Raw genomic sequence first — 18,615 nt, forward strand, 5'->3', positions numbered from 1 at the left:
TGGGGTATATTCTCAGGAGTGTTACAGCTGGATCATGATAGTCCTAGTCTTAATTTTTCTGAGGAACTTCCATACTGATTTTCAGTATGATTTGCTGTGGTTTACATTTCCATCAGCAGCATAGAAGGGTCCCCTGTCCCTGCATCCCATCCAATATTTGTTGTTTATTTTCTTTGACTTTCTTAATTTTTTTCTCATTTCATGTGTATGAGTGTTTTGCCTGTATGTGTGCTTGTGCATTGCATGTATGTCAAGTGCCTGAGGAGGCCATAAAAAGCATCAGATCTCCTGGAATTGGAGTTACAGGATGTTTTGAATAGGCTTGTAGGTGCTGGGAATGAAACCCAGGTCCTCTGAAAGAGTAGCCAGTGCTCTCAAATGCGGAGCTGTCTGCAGCTCCTGTTTATTTTGTTGATGGTAGCCAAAATACCCAGGGAGTGGTGAGGGCTCAAATGGGCTTGGGGCTGGGATGGCACTAGCAGGCAGAGCAGAGGTAAGTGGGAAAGGCGAGAAGGCAATGGCTCAAACTCAGAGAGGTCCTAACACAAAGGGAGCAATGGGAGCTGGGAGACAGCCAGTCGGTTTAGTACTTGCAGCATAAACCTGAGGGCTCGGGTGTAAATCCACAGCACCCACATAAATGCTGAGCTGGCATGGCAGCTGCCCATGATCCCAGCACTCCTGGGAAGCTAACTGCACTAGGAGACTAGCTGGATAGCTAGACTGACAGAAATAAGCTCTGGGTTCAGCAAGAGACCCTACCTGAGTAAATATAGTGGAGAGTGACTAAGGTGGCCCACCTGCATTCCCCAACGCACTCTTCGAAGCCTGGAAATAACTCTGCAGCAGGCTTTTTATATCGATGGATTTTCCCATTATTAGCCAGCACCTTGTTTCTATTTAGATTAGTAACCATGTAATGATCACCTTTGCTGATTTAGATGGTGTCATTTTAAGAAATTATGGGTCTATCCATCTCCTGTTTCCCCTTTCCCTCTGCCCTCCTGGAATTATTCCCGAAGAAGAAACCAATTAATAGCAGCTTGCCTGCTCCAAGGAGCCCTCTGTACAGTGTAGCGATGCCTAATGGAGTTTTAATTTCCCCACGGTGAGTCAATATTTACTTTAAGAAAGAAAAATGTCACCATAAACCACTGCCCCCAATGAATTTGGTAGCACAAAGGGTGAGCAGATTTTTTCTTTTTTCTTTTTCGGCAAATGGGGAGGGAGAGCAGCAGGAGGTTGGGAGCAGGGATGGGTGGAGGTGAGGGAAACCACTTGAACAAACACAGTTGTGGAAAGGATGTGGTTATTAAATATTTTGCTTTGCAAATGTAGATGACTGTCAGGAAGTCAACCACAGTTTAAAGGGCCTGAAACAAAGTCATTACAATACAGAAGAGCAACAATTTATTCCAGCCGAGACAACTTGTGGGGAGCCGAGAGGGAGCTGTATTTCAGGCAGTCCCCACTTGAAGCCATTATGGCTGTTTTCCACTTTCCCCCAACTAGGCTTGCGTTGAAACCTAATCCTACTTTTTACAAAAACTCATTAAGACTTTTCAGGACTGTTCCAGGATATAAAGTTCCGAGATACTCTCTCGTAGTGAATCTGTCCAGAAACGATGTAGCTCATTGCGCTGAAAGACAGTTTCATTTCCCAATTCAAACGCTCTATGAAGAATCTCCCTTGCCAAATGAATGTTGTATACGGAACTTGTCACAATCCTTTCTCCTGACACAAATAAAAGATAACATTGGCTGGCAAGCATGTAAAACAGCTATGACAAGGTAGCAAGGGGAGACAAAGAAACACACAGATTTTGATTCTGGTTTAGAAGCCGAGGGGAGGAAGGGGCCCTTCGCAGAGTGACTGACCAGCTTTCCAGTGTTCCAGGTAACAACAGAACAAGCCACTTTCATGTAGACTTTTCAATAATATAATGACCCCGCTTCTAATTAGCCAAAACAAGACAAAAATCTCAACTTTTACAGCAGTAAAAGCTGCCAGGGAGAAGATCACCCAAGTGACAAGGTTCTTCATTCAAAAGTTTACAGGCGCCCAGGGTAGCTGTGATTATGAATTCTAACACAGTGGGAGATTATTCTGAGTGTATTTAAAAATAAACAAGGTAAAGGATCACCCTTTCATTAGATTTGTGCTCATCTTATGTCAGTGACTTTCCCCCCTATTAAAATTGTTGATTGAAGGCTGTTATCTGTTTATCATCTTAAAATTACATTTCTGTTCTCTTAGGGGCTGTAGCCTTTTCAAAAAAAAAAAAAAAAAAAACACATTTGGTGTCTAGTTCGTAACAAGAAAAGACTCCTAAAACTGCAATTTCAGAGGGAAAAAAAAAAGCCACAAGCAAGAACCCCAGATTGTACCGCCAAGTCCCCAAAGGCATCACGCTTCTTTGTTCTGCTAAGAAAAATTAACCTCAATCTCAGCTCAGGGTCCCCAGGTTGATTACCATAGTCATTTAAATACTGTAATCTCATTTTCATCCTGGGGATAAGGGGAGGGGGGAGTGCTGAGAAGGGATTGGGGAGCCAGGCTGGAGAGAGAAAGAGAGCCAGGGAGGGGAGAAGCCGGAATAAATTTATCTGACAAAGGGATCGTGCCTTTCCGCATACAGAACCTATTTCGGATCCTTCCACTTGATTGGAAAAGTTGATGAAGTTTAAATGAAGCAGAATTAGAACCTCAGGCTGCCCGAGTATTGATGGGGGATCTTCGCAAGAATGTGCAATTCAATAGCCCCGGTTTGCGCAGAAGACAAGGGAGAGGCCTAAATGGTATAATCTTCAATCGCATCGAACATCCACACTGACAAGGCAGGGTAATGAGTTAGGCCAGATCAGGCCTGTTGGTTAAAGAAATTAATCCCTCCCGCTGCCCAGAGACAGGCTTTGATGCCTATTGTGTGGCCCGGCCCAGTCTATCTAAATGGAAACTAACGGCAAGGGCCAGCACCCGCTTTTCATTGCTGAGACTAATCTGATAACAATTTGCTTTCTCTGATTAGGGAGGTAGAGAGAAGGGACCATGTGTGGGAGACGAGAAGCAGGGCACCATCTCTTTGAAAGGGTGAGGCCATTCCCAGAGGTCTGGATAGAGCCGTGACTACAGACATCCCAGTTCCAGGGCCAGCAGATACACACTCTTCAAATGACCTGCAGGCCCAGGCTTTCCTGGGAAACCAAAAAGCCATGCTGTTTTTGTTGATGCCTCTTAAAATATGAATGGTGTCACTCCAGTACATATCCTGAAGGTGTTCCTGACATGACCCTACTGTCCTTTGCCCAGGTGACTGCCCTCTGGTGCCTTTGTTATGGCATGCATGACTCCCTTCCCAGGGTGTTCACACTCATGAAACCTAGCTTCTCCTCTGGTCTGGCCACATTTCCTATGGAAAACGACCTACCTCTCAGCCATCCTCTTAGTCCCTCTAGATGCCCTACCTGGGTACCAGCCTTCTCCCTCTTCCTAACTCTTGAATCCCTGTTCAGTCACCTCAAAATCCATCTGTGCTGGTCCTGCTTATCTGCCCAGCTAGATCTAACTCTTTTTGTTTGTTTGTTTTTTGAGACCGGTATATCTAGCTCTTATGAGGACAGATAAGGCCTCCATAGATGAGCCTGCCTCTGTAGACAGACCCAGATGTAGATGATGTAGATAGACCTGCTGGATCCTTCTGGATCCATCAGGACAAAGTTGTTTTCTCAGTTAGCAGGAAGTAACACACATTACCTGACAAGCTGTGAACTCATTCTAGCTACAAATGCCAACTCTGTCATTTGCCCTCTGAATGACCTTGGGGACCTCACAGAGCTGAGATGACATATATATGAAAAATATGGTACTGAGGGGATCCATGTGCTGCTCGGTGAACACTTGCCTAGCTAGCCTGGGGACATCCTGAGCTCTGTCCTCAGCACGTATAAAGAAGAAAAAAGAGGGAAAGGTCATGAGTTTGAGTACATTTGGATGGGAAACATACATCAAGAAGGCAGCAGTGGGCAGCAACCTGGGCAAGAGATGCTAGGATTGTGTTAGTAGTCTACCTTTGAAAGGGGTGTGTGTGTGTGTGTGTGTGTGTGTGTGTGTGTGTGTGTGTGTGTGTGTGTGTTTGAGCTCGTGTGTTTGCATGTGTGCAGAACATGCATGTGTATGAATGTCAGAGACAACTTGTCCTTTCTTTCTACTGTGCAAGACATAGGGGTTGAACTCAACCTGTCAGACTTGGTGGCAAGCGCCTTTACCCATCGCACCATCCAACAGCCCTTGGTGGTAACCCCTCAAAGCATGGCAGGGAAAACGGATGGAAGAGAGGGAGAGAGGGAGGAAGGAAGGAAGGGAGGGAGGTAGGGAGGGAGGGAGGGAGGTAGGGAGGGAGGGAGGAAATGGCTTGACACTTGAGAGGCTCTTGATGAATGGCAGCCATTGCTGTCACTACATTCTTCTGATTTGGTTTGTACATTGGTTGTGACCTGGTGCTTCAGAGTCCCCACTTGGCTTGGCTTGTTCCTCTGGCTGACTTCAGGCAAGTTGTATGAACTCAAGGCCTCATCTTCATAGCTGTAAACTGGGAACAGTAGTACTGCTATCTTTTTGGGTTGTTGCAAAGGCACAAGGTACATGATGGATCAGAAGGGCTCATCATGGAGTATTCTACTGGGAGGTCAGCAAGTCCAATGGGTCTCCAGTCAAGAGTACAAGGCTCTGGGCTCAGCCTCTTTCTCAAATTCCTGCTCTGGAAAAAGTCAAACCCAGGGCTGTTGAAGAAGGCCTGGGCTCTCAGGAACTCCAGGTCAGATGCTTACTTTCCTTTTGGAATAGGAGTTCCTAAAAAATTTACTTAAGCCTGAGGCAACCCACTGTTGCATCCAGAGCAGGCAAAATCCTCAATGACAGTTTATAAAGCTTTTGGAAGCAACCACGGCGCTCAGCCCAAAGCAACCTTCAAAACCTCTCCTAAAGGTTCTCTCAAATGGCTGGTGTCATTCAGAGCATTTCAGACTTGGGCTTGTTGAATTTGCAAAAAGTAAACAAATTCAAGATTCTAACCCTAAACCATCAGTGAGGCCCATGTCCTACCATCATCTATCTCTCAACATCCAGCCTGAAAAGAGATCAGAATGCAACCAAAACACACACTTCAGCAGTCACACACAGTGACCTGCACGTGTGCACAATGCCTCTGTCTGTCCTTAGATGACCAACCCCCCTTATTGCAGGAGTGAGACACAGTGGCTGGTACAGTTGTTGGTTTCTGGACCTGGCTCTGAAGCCTTTGGAGTCTGTGTCCTTTATTCCTTAGCTTTGGGCTTTTCAAGTCTTTCCAGGCCAGACTTCCTACACAGCCTCATCTTAGCCCTCCTTCTCCAGAGCTCCAGATTATCCCTGAATCTGCTTCCACAAAACCTCTTACTTTGCCTGGAATAACCTCTTCTCAACAGTTACCAAACACAACACAAACACTCCACTCTTCTGAAAAGGCCAGGCTTAAAAGACTAGAAGTGGGTCTAGCCTCTGGTAGCAAGTCCCTTGGCAACCTTACCCTGAAGAACGCTATTCTCCAAGGCCTGTGTGCTGTAGGGACAAAGGCTACATACCTTGCCCCATGAGGTGCACCTGGTGGACAGGCAGCTAGGCACAGACATTCAGCATAATATTGTAACATTTGGCAAGTGGCTGAGTGTGCAAAGTTAGTGTGGGCTCAGGGTGGCTGCAAGGGGAGGAGGGATTCAGGGTCCAGGAAGCAAGACTGAAGGACTTGAGAGATGCACCAGGTAGACCATGAGGTCATCACTGTGGTCCCAGGGCTGGGCATACCTAATTCAGTGTGTGACACTTAGTAAATGAATGAGTGAATGAATAAATGAGTAGCCAGGAGAGGGATGAAGGACTCTCAAGTGTAGCTATCCAGTGCACCCTCCACCCCACCCCACCACACAAACTATCCCCTCTCCTGGAACACTTTTCTCCTGAGTCAAACATTGACTTACCCGGTGACTATGAAGTACCAACGTTAGGCTCACTTGCTAGCACAGGGCCTCTTCCAAACTCCTAAACATGATTTCTGGAGCTATTCAGCATTTTGTATTCTGACAATGTAGCTCACTTTTGTAGAGTGCTTGCTTAGTATGCACAATGCCCCAAGTTCAATCCCAACCCAGATAAAACCAAGCTTTGCAGCACATGACTGTAATCCAACACTCAGGAGGTGGAGACAAGAGAATCAGGAATTCAAAGCCATCCTTGACTACACAGTGAGTTCGAGATCAGTCTTGGCTACATGAGACCATCTCAAAAGCAAGATCCTAGAACTTTCAAACTTCACAATCTGATTCTGTTCTCACCTCTCTGGCTCCCTGCACACACATCCTGATCTCCCTGCAAGACCTTGCCTTCCCTCCCTGCTGCCCACAACCCTCATCCTGACTGCCAGTACTATATCTTCTAAGTCTTTGTTGTTGTTTCTAGTCTGCCTTCTGCCTACTGGGTTGTGAGCTCCATGAGAGCAGTGCCCAGATCTGTACCCAGCTCTGCACCAGATGCATAAGGCATGCTTAGAAAGGCAGTGTTCCGAAGGGCATTGGTGGCACACAGCTTTAATCCCAACACTTGGGAGGCAGAGGCAGGGAATCTCTATGAGTTCAAGGTCAGCCTGGTCTCCAGAGCGAGTGCCAGGATAGGTTCCAAAGCTACACAAAGAAACCCTGTCTCAAAAAACAAAAAACAAAAAAAAAAAGAAAAAAGAAAAGAAAAGAAAAGAAAAAAGAAAAAACAAAAGGCAATGTTGGCTAAAGCAGCGAATGAATGAAAGTGTAATTTTTTCCGCCTCCTTCATAGCACTCACAGAATCAGAGTGGAGGCTCAGTCCTTCTCCCTGGGAACACCTGCCCTTGATGACTGTGGTGCAACCTCTGCCCAGCCCAGACTCTCTCCAGTTGTCCCTCTCCCATCCATACCCAAGTCAAGTCCAGCTCACTTAGCAACCCTAGCCCAGTCCTTTCTGCTCCTGCCTCAACTTCTGAATGTGGTGCCTTGACCTCCCCCTCCTCTCCTCCTACCCTCAATAACTTGGTTCCAATCTTCAAAGACTGGTGATTCCCCAGTCAAGACCTTAGCCCACTAGATACAAATCTTTAAATCCCCTGTGTTTCCAGACATGCCTCTCCATCATAGGGCGATAAACATTTACTCACTCATTAGCAATTTCAAATGACTACCATAACCAAACCCAACAACAACCAAAACTAACCTCTGCGGTGTTGCTTTATTTTTGCAGTGCTAGGAGTGGAACCCAGTATCTCACCAGCTCAACAAGTGTTCAAACCCTGAGCATACCCCAGCCCTCAGCTTCTGTATTCTTAAAAGATCTGCTAGGAGGCAGAGGCAAAATGGAAATGCAATTCTACAAAATTCAAGCAATGGTATCTTAAGGTGGTGATATGGCCTAATTTCTGATCCACTGATGAAGCAGTGACAAACTTTCTACTCCCTCCCTAGAAATGCCACAGCCTCTCTGCACGCCCAACATTGTGACAAGCTATGACATCCAAGCATCTGCAAACTGACTTTTTCTCTGGTGCAGTGGTCCAGTGTAGATGATGCTCTGTGGTCACATGCAAATGGCCAGCCACCTGGCAGCAGTGTGGCCATCCATACCTTGAAATCAAAGAGCCTCTAAGGGTGTGCTTTTATTCTCTTACACAAAACACAAAAAGTGCTGCTGACCAACACAAAGACACTTAGCTTGCATGCTTCTGAGTTCACTGGCCTCCCTCACATGTATTGTTTGGTTCCCATAAAAGATTAAAACTCCCTCTTTTTGAGTCATTATGTATTTTCTGCAATCCTTTTGATGGACCCTTCCCCTTCTGGGTGTTGCCTGTGCTGAACTTCAGGCTCATTGACCCGTGCCTGTTTCTTGACCCATCCCTGGTGTGCCTTCAAATTATTGGTGGACCATTACAGCTGTTTTCCTTCTAAAGCTTGTTCCTGCTTCCCTGAAATATGGTATTTAGTGCCGCAGTGAAAGCCTGAAGTCTGTCATGGGGAGCTGGCCCACTATGAGCTTAATTTTTCTACACTGCATCAATCCTACCTTTTAAATCTTAACTTAATTCATGCAGAGTGAAACAGGACCCTGGAAGTTTGTTGGGAAAGGACACAAAGCTCATACACCAGTCAGTGATTGCTCAACAAACCGATCTCTCTGCTAATGAGTTTACTTAATGAGTTATTGAGCCATGCCATAAGATGGCTGGAAAAAAAATTTTTTCTTAAATTGCAATGTGGGCAGGGATTGAGGCAGACAAGCTGCAGACAAACATCACTGAGGGGAATAAAATAGATTAAAGGGGGAGATTTAAAATATCATGGACCATCAGGGAGGAGAGACAGAAGCAAGCAATGAGAGAAGCAGTTCAGACCAACTGTTTGGTTTCTGTGAGTTTACATTAGGTTTCTAAGAGGCAGTGGTGAGCTACAAACAATCTCCCTTTTGTTTATGGCTTCTAGTTCAAGGTCTCTCGGCCTCAAAACTGTCGACATTTGGAGACTGAGTCCTTGTTGTAGGTGGGAGGGGCTGGTTTCACATTACGACAAATTGAACAGCATCCATGACCTCTGCCCACTACTCCCCAGCTTCACTAACCAAAGACAGTGATTCTAGAAGTAAGTTCCTTGGAGTCCATTGATCTCCAAAGTATATTAAACTGTCCCCCTTCAGTTTAGGACAATCAACATCATTCAAATGTTTTCATATTTTCTATGATGTCGCATCCCATTTACACCAGTCTTCATTAGAACCTGGACACATGGGTACAGTTAAGTCCCAGCAGTGCTTTTCATCAAGCTTAACAAGAGTGTACTGTCAGCTCTAGAGGGGTAGGGTAAAAAAGTTTGGGTTGAGTGACAGTGTTGCTCAATTACAGCACACACTGGGATAAGCATCAGCATTTGGTAAACATGTCTCAGTGTAAGTTCACTGTGTTTAGACTCAGCATTATTTTTAGATTAAAAAAAGGGGGGGGGGATGTGTGTGTACCTATGTAAGTTTATGTGGACCACACATGTGCAGGTGCCTGAGGAGATCAGAAGAGGAAGTTAGATCCCTTGGAGCTAGAGCTACAGGTGGTTATAAGCCACCCCACATGTGCTGGGAACTGAACCTCGGTCCTCTACAAGTTCCCAGTAAGGTTCTTTCTTAACTGCTGAGCCATCTCTCCAGCCCTTAACAGTTACCCAACATCAACAGCTGAGAACACAAGGGTTGCCTTAAGGAACAAAAGTGTTTGTGATGAGGAGCACAGGAAACAAAAGCGCTTGCTTTTAAAGGGCCCTCTGGGGGATCCCATGGTTAGCCAAGGCCTGGTGATCCCATGGAATCCTCATTACTCTCCCATGACCAGGCACCAACTCTGGTCTCCTCGCTGAAGGAAGAAACTGAGTCTGGAAAATAACCCTCCCACCCCTGGGTGGCAAAACAAACAAGTGGCTGGGATCTGTTGGTTCCAGAACCACTCTGCTGGCCTTTCTCTCCATAAGAAAGCTGCAGTTTCATACCTGCCCAACCAAGTTTGAATTGTGTCCTAATTTGCATTGTTGGAAGAACATGAAAGACCAACCAGGAGATATTTGTGTTTAAAGTTCAATTGTAGCCAGTGGTCAACAGTTGCATGGAAGGTTAGTTTCTGTGGCATTTGTTTGTTTGCAGCAAACAACGAGAGGCACAGCACAGTTGCTGTGTTTGTTAAAACCTGGGGGAGGTTGCACATTTTTGGTTTTGCCCGCCACCCTGAAGGTCACCAGACAGGAGGGAGAGTCCAGCATGGCCCATTGCTGGGTTTAACACATCCAGATCTCAAGGCTAACACGAAGTTCTGTGGCACTTTCCTGAAGAATGTAAAGTTTCAGATTGGAAAAGGCACAATCTTCCCGAGGTGAGACACATTTACAAGTCTCCCAAACAGGAGTGCAAAGCTAACAGTCCAGAACTAGACCTCAAAGTGCAGCTGCAGTGTGGAGAGCCCATGTGAAGGTTTCATGCTGAATGCATTTAATGATATTTGTTTTCTTCTTAAGCTTTTAAAATAAGGATGTGGGGCCTGGCGTTGGTGGTGCATGCCTTTAATCCCAGCACTCGGGAGGTAGAGGCAGGCAGATCTCTGTGAGTTCGAGGCCAGCCTGGTCTACAAAGAAAGTGCCAGTATAGGCTCCAAAGCTACAGACAGAAACCCTGTCTCGAGATAAAAAAAAAAAAAAAAAAAAAAAAAAAAAAAAAAAGAAGGATGTGGGGCTGGAGAGATGGCTCAGAAGTTAAGAGCACTGGCTGCTCTTCCACAGGTCCTAAATTCAGTTCCCTGCACCCACATGATGGCTCACAACCATCTGTAATAAGATATGGTGCCCTCTGCTGGCCTAAAGGCATACATAAGGTTGCTTTGAGTGACTGATTAATGTCTATTTATTTTGTGTTACTGGGTGGGGGTGGAGTATAGGGATTCACACACAGCTAGATGCATTTTTAAAAACAGGATCAATGTTTTTATGAGATCTCCAAAGCTTCTGGAACCCCTAGAATGGGTTGAAAATCACTGCAATAGAAAACAGGTTTGAAGCCAGAGAGATGAATCCTCTGGTTAAACTTACTGTGTGGGGTTGAAGAGATAGCTCAGTGATTAAGAACATTGGCTGCTCTTCCAGAGGACCTGGGTTCAATTCCCATGACCCACACGGAAGTTTACAACTGTCTGTAACTCCAGTTCCAGGTGATCCAACAACCGTCATACAGACATGCATGCAGGCAAAATATCAATACACTTTAAAAAAAAAAAAAAGAAAGAAAGAACTTACTGTGCAACCATGATGACCTGAGTTCTATCCCTGAAACCCACACAGGGGAAAGACAGAGCTGGCTCTGTTCTGAAAGGTATGGGAATGATTGCCAACTCGTCCACCATGGTCTCAGAGTTCTTCCTGAAGGAACAGCCTTCCCTTCAAGTTCCAACTGTGTTCTGAGGGTCACATGATCAGAGGTTGGCTGGATTCAGTAGGAAGAATCCCAGTTCTGAGGTCTTGTCTTCATTCATACATCCCCTTGTGCTAAGAGACAAAAGAGGAAGGTAGCCCTGCAGCTAAGCCAGGGCAGCTGTCCTGGGGACTGAAGAGAGAAGCCAATGGAGGGGGCAGCTCTCCTCTCTGGAATGGCCATAGGTCTGGGCAGTAGGATTTGTTCACCGTTTTATCTGCTGCCCCCTGAAGGATGAGGCTGGGCATTAGCCCGAGAGAGGCTTTGATTTAAAGGGAGAAAGGGAACAGCCATTTAAAAAAAAAAAAAAAACAAAACAAAAAAAACAAGCTGGACAAGGTGGCTCTTGATTGTTATCCCAGCTCTTGGGAGGTGGAGATGGGTGGACCCCTGGGGCTCCCTGGCCAGCCAGCCTAGCCTACTTGATGGGTTCCAGGCTAATGAGATCCTGACTCAAAAACTAAGGTGGATGGCTTCTGAAAAACAGCACCTGAAGTTGACCTCTGTCCTCTATACACATACACACACAAACATGCACACGGGTGTGCACAAACACACATACACACACATTGTGCACATACACACATACACAAGAAGAATGAGGAAGGGAGACAGATGGGAAAGGGAGGAGGAGAAAGAGAGGGAGAAAGGAAAGAGGGAGAGAAGGGGAGGGGGTAGAGGAAAGGAGGGGGAGGGGGAGAAGGGACTGAGAGAACGAGGACAGATAAACCCACAGCAGTGCATCAGGCCCAGACTGAACCACGGGATGCTTTTTAATTCCTCACTACCACTTCATTTCCTCCTATTACACTGTAATTGAATGTAAAGGATCTGCGCGATCACAGCCATATTCTCTTCAGCAGACAAACCACACACAATATTTTCCCACCATGTAATGAAAACATTGGTATCTTTGTGCAACCGGGCTTTGGACAGCCTGCCTTCCTAATGCCCATCTCTGTCTCCGTGTTTATGTTTGCCAGCATTAATATTTATTACAGACGTTAGGCTATTAGTGGGCATGGTGTGCTTGCCTGGCTTTGTAGAGCATCCAATTTGAACATACTTGCTCTGGATAAACACTTCCTCGTGCTGGTAATGATAACGGCTCAGTGCAGCTCGGAGTTGTATGAACTAGAACTTGAGTTGGCGTGAAGAACCCTAATGCTTGGAATCTAAGGAAGAGTGGAATCACTTAACACAGAGGTTGGCTTTTCAGGCTCCCCACCCCTAACACTTAGGACACCCTCTCCCCCAAACTGAGTGCCCTGGGCTTGTAAATTCACTGGAAAACTCAGAGGATGTGACCTGATACATTGCCGACTTATTTTGTATGTGTGCCTGTGTTTTGGTGTTTGTGTGTGTGTGCCCATGTTTGTATCTGTGTGTGTGCCTTATATGCCTGTACATATGATTTTATGTGCCTGTGTATATATCTCATGTCTCCAGGTAAACCCTAAATGGTCAAGTCCCTGTGGGCAGAGGCTGAGTTCTGAACTTGTTTCTATGCCCCCACCCCAGTTGGCCCTAATAAACATTTAAGAAGTCCTGAGAAATCCATCTTGCTCACTTCTGCAGGGACATTGAGTGAATGATGCTGGGTCAGATTCATTTCTGAGCACTTCCAACCGCCAGTTCTACAGGATGTGACACACCTGGGTTGCCCTTGATTAATTAGTCATGGCTTGGGGCCAAAACAGCATGAGGTTGTAATTCAGGAGACCGGAGCCTCCTCCCACTTCCGATACCAGGTCACAGTAACCCCCTCAGGTGAGCATCTTCCCCTGGCTGAAGGCCTCCCTAAGCCTCCCAAAAGGAGATACATTTGATGCCGGCAAACTTCCTTCTAGCCTCAAATGCTTGATTCTATTACTTTATTTTACAAATGTATGCTCTTATTTGTGACATAAACCCCCACAGGAAAAAAAAAAAACAAAGTCAGTAATAAATTATGAAAAAATCAGGTGCCCTGATCATTTCTACTTTCTGAGGGTGCTGGATTCAATCAATCCCAGCCCTGTACAGCAACCTGCCTCTCTGGGGCGACAGAAGATTCAAAGCTGTCAGTGGAGCAAACCTCGCAGTCTCTCCCCGTAATTGTATTGACAGGATATCAGCCAAGTTGCCGTGGTGGGAAGGGTACACCCTGACAGGTTTTGTGAGGGAGGCTGGAAGGCTACTGTGTCAGGATTCTAAGTTGAATCTCTGGATTCTAGGGAAATGAGAATCAAGCAGGGTGAAGCTAGGTTCTTTCTCAATTTAATTTTATGCTTCCCACAGAGTCACACGGAAAGGAAAGCTGGCTGGCTTCACATCACTTGACAATAGAGAAGCCCTTGCCAATGGAAACTATTTACATTATCTTTGTGGTTGCATAAAACACCATCTTGACTTAATTAACCTGACATTAAGCAAGCAGTTTGTTTGGGTTTTAGCAAGGTGACCAGTTGGTGAGTGTGTATAGATAAAAACACCTGCTTGCAAATCTGAGGGTTTCCCTTTTCTCTGGTTGCTTTGGCATCTTGAAGACATGTCTTTGAATAACTGATGCAGATATGTTCTGGTAAATTCCATGGATGGGAAGTACCGGAGTTGTATTTGTTCAGCTGCATTTGAAGTGTGTGTGTGTGGGGGGGAGCAAACAAACAAACAAAAAAATGCTGACCTATCCATGAGGGAAAACGATGTGAGTGACAGCCTCCCTATGTGGTGAAATAAATATTTCCAGGGTGCTCTATTCCTCTGATAGAGACACACTTCAGGCTCAAGAAGAGACAAGGCTAAAATACAACTCAGTTCCCATTATCCCCAAAGACATGGGAACTCATACAATGAGAAGGCATTCACCCCAACACTGGGGCCAGCAAAACTAGCAAATCCCCTAAAGGAACCTACAAGCCCGGTAGAAATAATAGAACATTTTTTTTAATGTTCTTTAAAACCCAAACTCCCAATGTTTCAGAATTCCAATTTACATAGAGAAAAGTCGGCTAGGACTCAGTGGCGTGGCTTTTAACTAAACTCTGGCAGAGCCTCAAGTCAAAAGCCTTGCAGACATTTCCCCATGCCCTGGTTTATAGGGAGCTTTTGCAACAGGGAGCAGCCCAGCTTCCTCTACACATTCTCTTTGTCAACTTTTATGCAGGCTTGATTTTGACGGAAGATCTTATAGGAAGGGGCAAATATTGAATGTGGACATCATCATCTTAAATGCTACCAGTGCTTCAAAAACAATTGGGGGGAAAGACTGCCCCCTACTGTCACTTGTATGAGAGCATCCCAGACTCTGTCACCAAAGACCGCCAGGACATGGCCCCTGCAGGTGGTGATCACCAGGGACTAGGACAGCCTGAAAACAGAACTCCATTGTGCATCAGTCATCACCAATACTTTTTTTTTTAATGATCATTCCTAAACTCCAGCTCCAGAAGCAAGGATGGAATTCATCCTAAAGACTGTTAAACGGTGCCACCTACAGGCCAAATGCTGCCCTTGACAGGGGAGAAAGCAAAGGGGTGTTTGTTATACATATATGCATGTATAATTAACCCCAGAAAGAGAGGGATGTTTCACACGTAGTATTTACATACATTGCAGTTTACACATCTATGTACAAATGCTAAACATATAGTATGCTATATATATAACACGTCTGCTATACATATATGCATGTATAATTCATGTGTATGCAGATATACATATCCATGTGTCACTTAGAATGAACCTTACACAAGAATTCACTGTGGAAGTGACTCTGTAATGCCCTTCACCTCATATTTAAGTGGGAAAGAGCTGCACACTAGTGACAGCTGATTAAAGCAATGACAGGACATCAGAGCAGCCACTGATAGGTGGTATTTGATTCTGTCCTTGGCCCACAACAGTGAATCCCAACTGTCTGTCCCACATGCCTGCTGAATCAGCTCTCCACGAAGTAAGCAAAGGATCTGTCCCACTGTGGCGGCATCTCAGGGGGTGGTGGTGCTAAGGATGCTGCTGTACCCTAACCCGTATCTAACTCTGTCCTCCTGGAAACATTAATATAGCCCAGAAGGGTCCAGGAGGGTCAATGTTTCCCCAGGGGTCAAAGAATGCAACCAATTCTAGCACAGTTAAGAAAACCCAGGTTTCCTTCACAAAAGAAGGAAAGACAGGAGGGAGTTGGGGGGAGAGAGGGTACAAAAAGAAGGGAGAAAGGAAGAAGACAGAAAGGGAAAAGAGGAAGGGGAGGGAAGAAAAAGAAAGGAAGAAAAGGGACAGACAGGCAGAAAGAAAGGAAAGGAAAGGATGGAAGGAAGGAAGGAAGGAAGGAAGGAAGGAAGGAAGGAAAGAAAGAAAATCAAACACCATCACTCCGGGTTTTAATCAGTGCCTGGAGTCAGGGAAATCTCCATTGCTAGCTGAATCCATGGTTACCATCAGCGCGCCCATCACCCTCCACACCCCAAACCTGGGAAATTGAGAGCATTCTTAGAAACACACTGCCCTCTAGTGGCGAAGGGTAAATTTGCTCCATGACTACCTTGACAAAACTACTAAACTTCAACTTGACTTTTCTTGTCTCCCGCTTTTAAGAGCAGAGCCACACCAAAGTTGGAGTTTTCAGCCTGGCGGGAAAACAGACTAAAGTACAGAGAGCCGGCACTGAAAGGGAAGGTGATCTAGCTACAAATGCCGCTCGCATGCGAGCGCCGGCCAGGCCTCATAGAGAGTGTCTGTACCTCTCCCCCAGCACACACTTAGGGATTCCACGAAAGCCCCAGAGCACCTGCTGCACAGTAGACCATTGGTGCTAGGTAAAGTGGATCTTGGGGGGTGGAGAGGGCATGAAAGGGTGCCTGAGACCTGTTTGCCAGCCTCTGAGTTCTTCAAGCCCCTCAGGGATTGCCCTACCCACAGTCTTTCCCAATCTCTTCCGCTAACATGTGCCACTTAAGGACACTGAGGCTCAGGGAGCGGCCGCTACTGTACTGTCCAGGCCTGTCCCGCCTAAAGCTGCTTTCCGACCCTGCGCCTGGACACCGGACCCTGGGGCCAGAGGTTCTCAGCAGCTGGAAGCCATTGGCAGTGTCGGTGCCTGGGGAGGGGAACGAGCGCGCCCGAGCGCTCACCTTGACGATGAGCGGGTTCTGAAACATGGAGTCACGCACGACCCCCAGCCTCTGGTTCTCCATGCCCGGGCGGATGTCGGCCACCGTCAGCGGTCGGCGGGGCGGTGGGCAGATCTGGCTGACCGTGCGGCGCGCAGGCTGCTTCTTCTTCTTCCATCGCGTGAAGTCTTGCCAGGACTTCTCCGGAACAGGCATCCTGGGGACCTCCGAGATCAGACCCTGGATGCAAGCCTACAAAGTTCTGCCCTGTCTGGAGACCCTCGCCCCACTCGAGCCGCTCCGGGGTGCACCACACGGACCCGGGGGGTTTACCCCGCGGCCAGGCAAGCTCGGAAGCCAACGCGCCCACCTGAAGAGCCCCCGCCGAGCGCGTAAACCCCGCCAGTTCTTCAGAGTGATTTAGGCACCTTGTTGCAGACTGAGAGAGGGAAGATTGTTTAGACAACCCCTTGAGAAGAAATGGAATAGCCCGTCTCCTTGGCCACGGGACGCCAACGGCTCAGGAGCTTCCAGTTTCCTTTCTTGGAATTCTTTTTGGCTTGTTTGTTTCGAGACAGGGTTTCTCTGTGTAGCTTTGGAGCCTATCCTGGCACTCGCTCTGGAGACCAGGCTGGCCTGGAACTCACAGAGATCCGCCTGCCTCTGCCTCCTGAGTGCTGGGATTAAAGGCGTGCGCCAGCACTGCCCGGCCTTTCTTGAAATTCTTGTCAACTACGCAGACCTTTTAGAATTTTCTCAAGTCGACATAGGAAAACCCAAGAATCAAATCTAAGTTGTTTTAAAGGCGAAAAGGTTCCAGAGGGCCATTTATCCTTAGTCCCTGCTCTCTCTCTCTCTCCCCATCCTACTCTACCCAGTTCCCTCCCAAGCTTGCTCCATGCTTACACACACACACACACACACACACACACACACACACACACACACACACACTCACACTCCCCCGGATATCGCACCAACATGATCATATTGAAGTAGAAACAAGCATCCTAATGCCGGGTGGTGCACGCATTTAATCCCAGCAGAGGCAGAGGCCGGTAGATCTCTGTGAGCCTGGACTACAAGAGCTAACACCAGGACAGCTGGGGCTACACAGAGAAACCCTGTCTCGAAAAACAAACAAACAAACAAATAAATATGCACCCTAAGCTTGATGTCAATGCTAACCCACTAGGTGGTCCCTAGTCAGTTTCCATGTTGGATTCTTCTTCCTCCACCTTTGTGAAGTGGGTGGAAAGGAAAAAAAAAAAAAAAAAAGACCAATAGTGTCCAACTACAACCAAATGAGGGGAAGCTGAAAAACTCAGATCCACGGGAATCATTAGCTTGATTCACTGAGTAAGAACATCTGAAAACGGAGCGGCGGCGGGAGGGCTGGAGAGATGGCTCAGAGGTTAAGAGCACTGGTTGCTCGGCTAGAGGCCAGGGGTCAGAGGCCAGAGGCCAGAGGCCAGAGTCTGGCCAGAGGTGCTAAGTTCAATTCCCAGCAACCATAGGCTCGCTCACAACCACGCACAATGTGGCAAACATGTACACAGACACACCAAATATTAAGTAAATTTAAAACATAAAAAGACCACCGGACGTTGGTGGTGCATGCCTTTAAACCAACCTGGTCTACAAGAGCAAGTTCCAGGACAGCCTCCAAAGCCACAGAGAAACCCTGTCTCGAACCCCCCCCCAAAAAAAAAAAAAAACATAAAAAGACCATGTGGAAAAGTCATCTGAGACTATTCTTAAAGGTTTACCAACTCTACACCATTTCTTTAAAAAAATTCAAACCTACTGGAAAGTTAAAATTGAAAAAGAAAAAAAAGCTGGAGAAATGGCTCAGCAGTTAGGAAGTCTTGCTGTTCTTGCTGAGGGCCTGGGTTTGATTCCAAGTATCCACTTAGTGACTCAAAACAGTAATTCCAGTTGCAAAGGATCTGACACCATCTTCTGGTCTCCTCAGGCATCAAGTACACACATGGCATACAAACATGTATGAAGGAAAAAACTCATACCCATATATTTTTAATTGAAGACAGTGATTTCAATGAAAACCTGAGGACCTCACCTGACACTCAAGCCTTTGTATCTATCACATAGCCACTCATTTGAGCAGGCTCATATACATGTGCATAAACACAAGGCTGAGTTGCTTGAAACTATCAAACAATATTACATCCTGTATTAGTGCCTTTTCTACTGATGTGATAAAACACCATGACAAGGAGCAACTTAGAGAAGCAAGAGTTTATTTGTGCTTATGATTTTAAAGGGATAAGGGTCCACTGTGGCAGGCATGGTTGCTGGAAGAAGTTGCTGAGACCTCGCATCCAGAATCCCAAACAAGCAGGAGAGAGGGAGAGGGAAGGAGAGAGGGAGGGAGAGAGATGGAGAGAGGGGGAGGGGGAGGAAGGAATGGAGGGGAAGAGGGAGGGAGGGAGGCACTGGGAATAACAAGAGGCTTTGAA

The 18,615-nt window shown here is 46.5% G+C and overlaps 1 protein-coding gene across 1 annotated transcript in view; it reads right to left on the reverse strand.

Moving 5' to 3' along the window:
* The window catches only part of Cfap77 (cilia and flagella associated protein 77), a 123,450-nt gene extending 107,099 nt beyond the window's left edge, over positions 1–16,351 (reverse strand). The window contains exon 1 of the mRNA XM_027423083.2: positions 16,157–16,351. Within this exon, the coding sequence (XP_027278884.1) occupies positions 16,157–16,351 (195 nt within the window). The remainder of the gene's footprint in view (positions 1–16,156) is intronic.
* Between the last annotated feature and the right edge of the window lie 2,264 nt (positions 16,352–18,615).

Source organism: Cricetulus griseus, chromosome 6 (assembly GCF_003668045.3).
Source record: "Cricetulus griseus strain 17A/GY chromosome 6, alternate assembly CriGri-PICRH-1.0, whole genome shotgun sequence".
Lineage (NCBI taxonomy): Eukaryota > Metazoa > Chordata > Mammalia > Rodentia > Cricetidae > Cricetulus > Cricetulus griseus.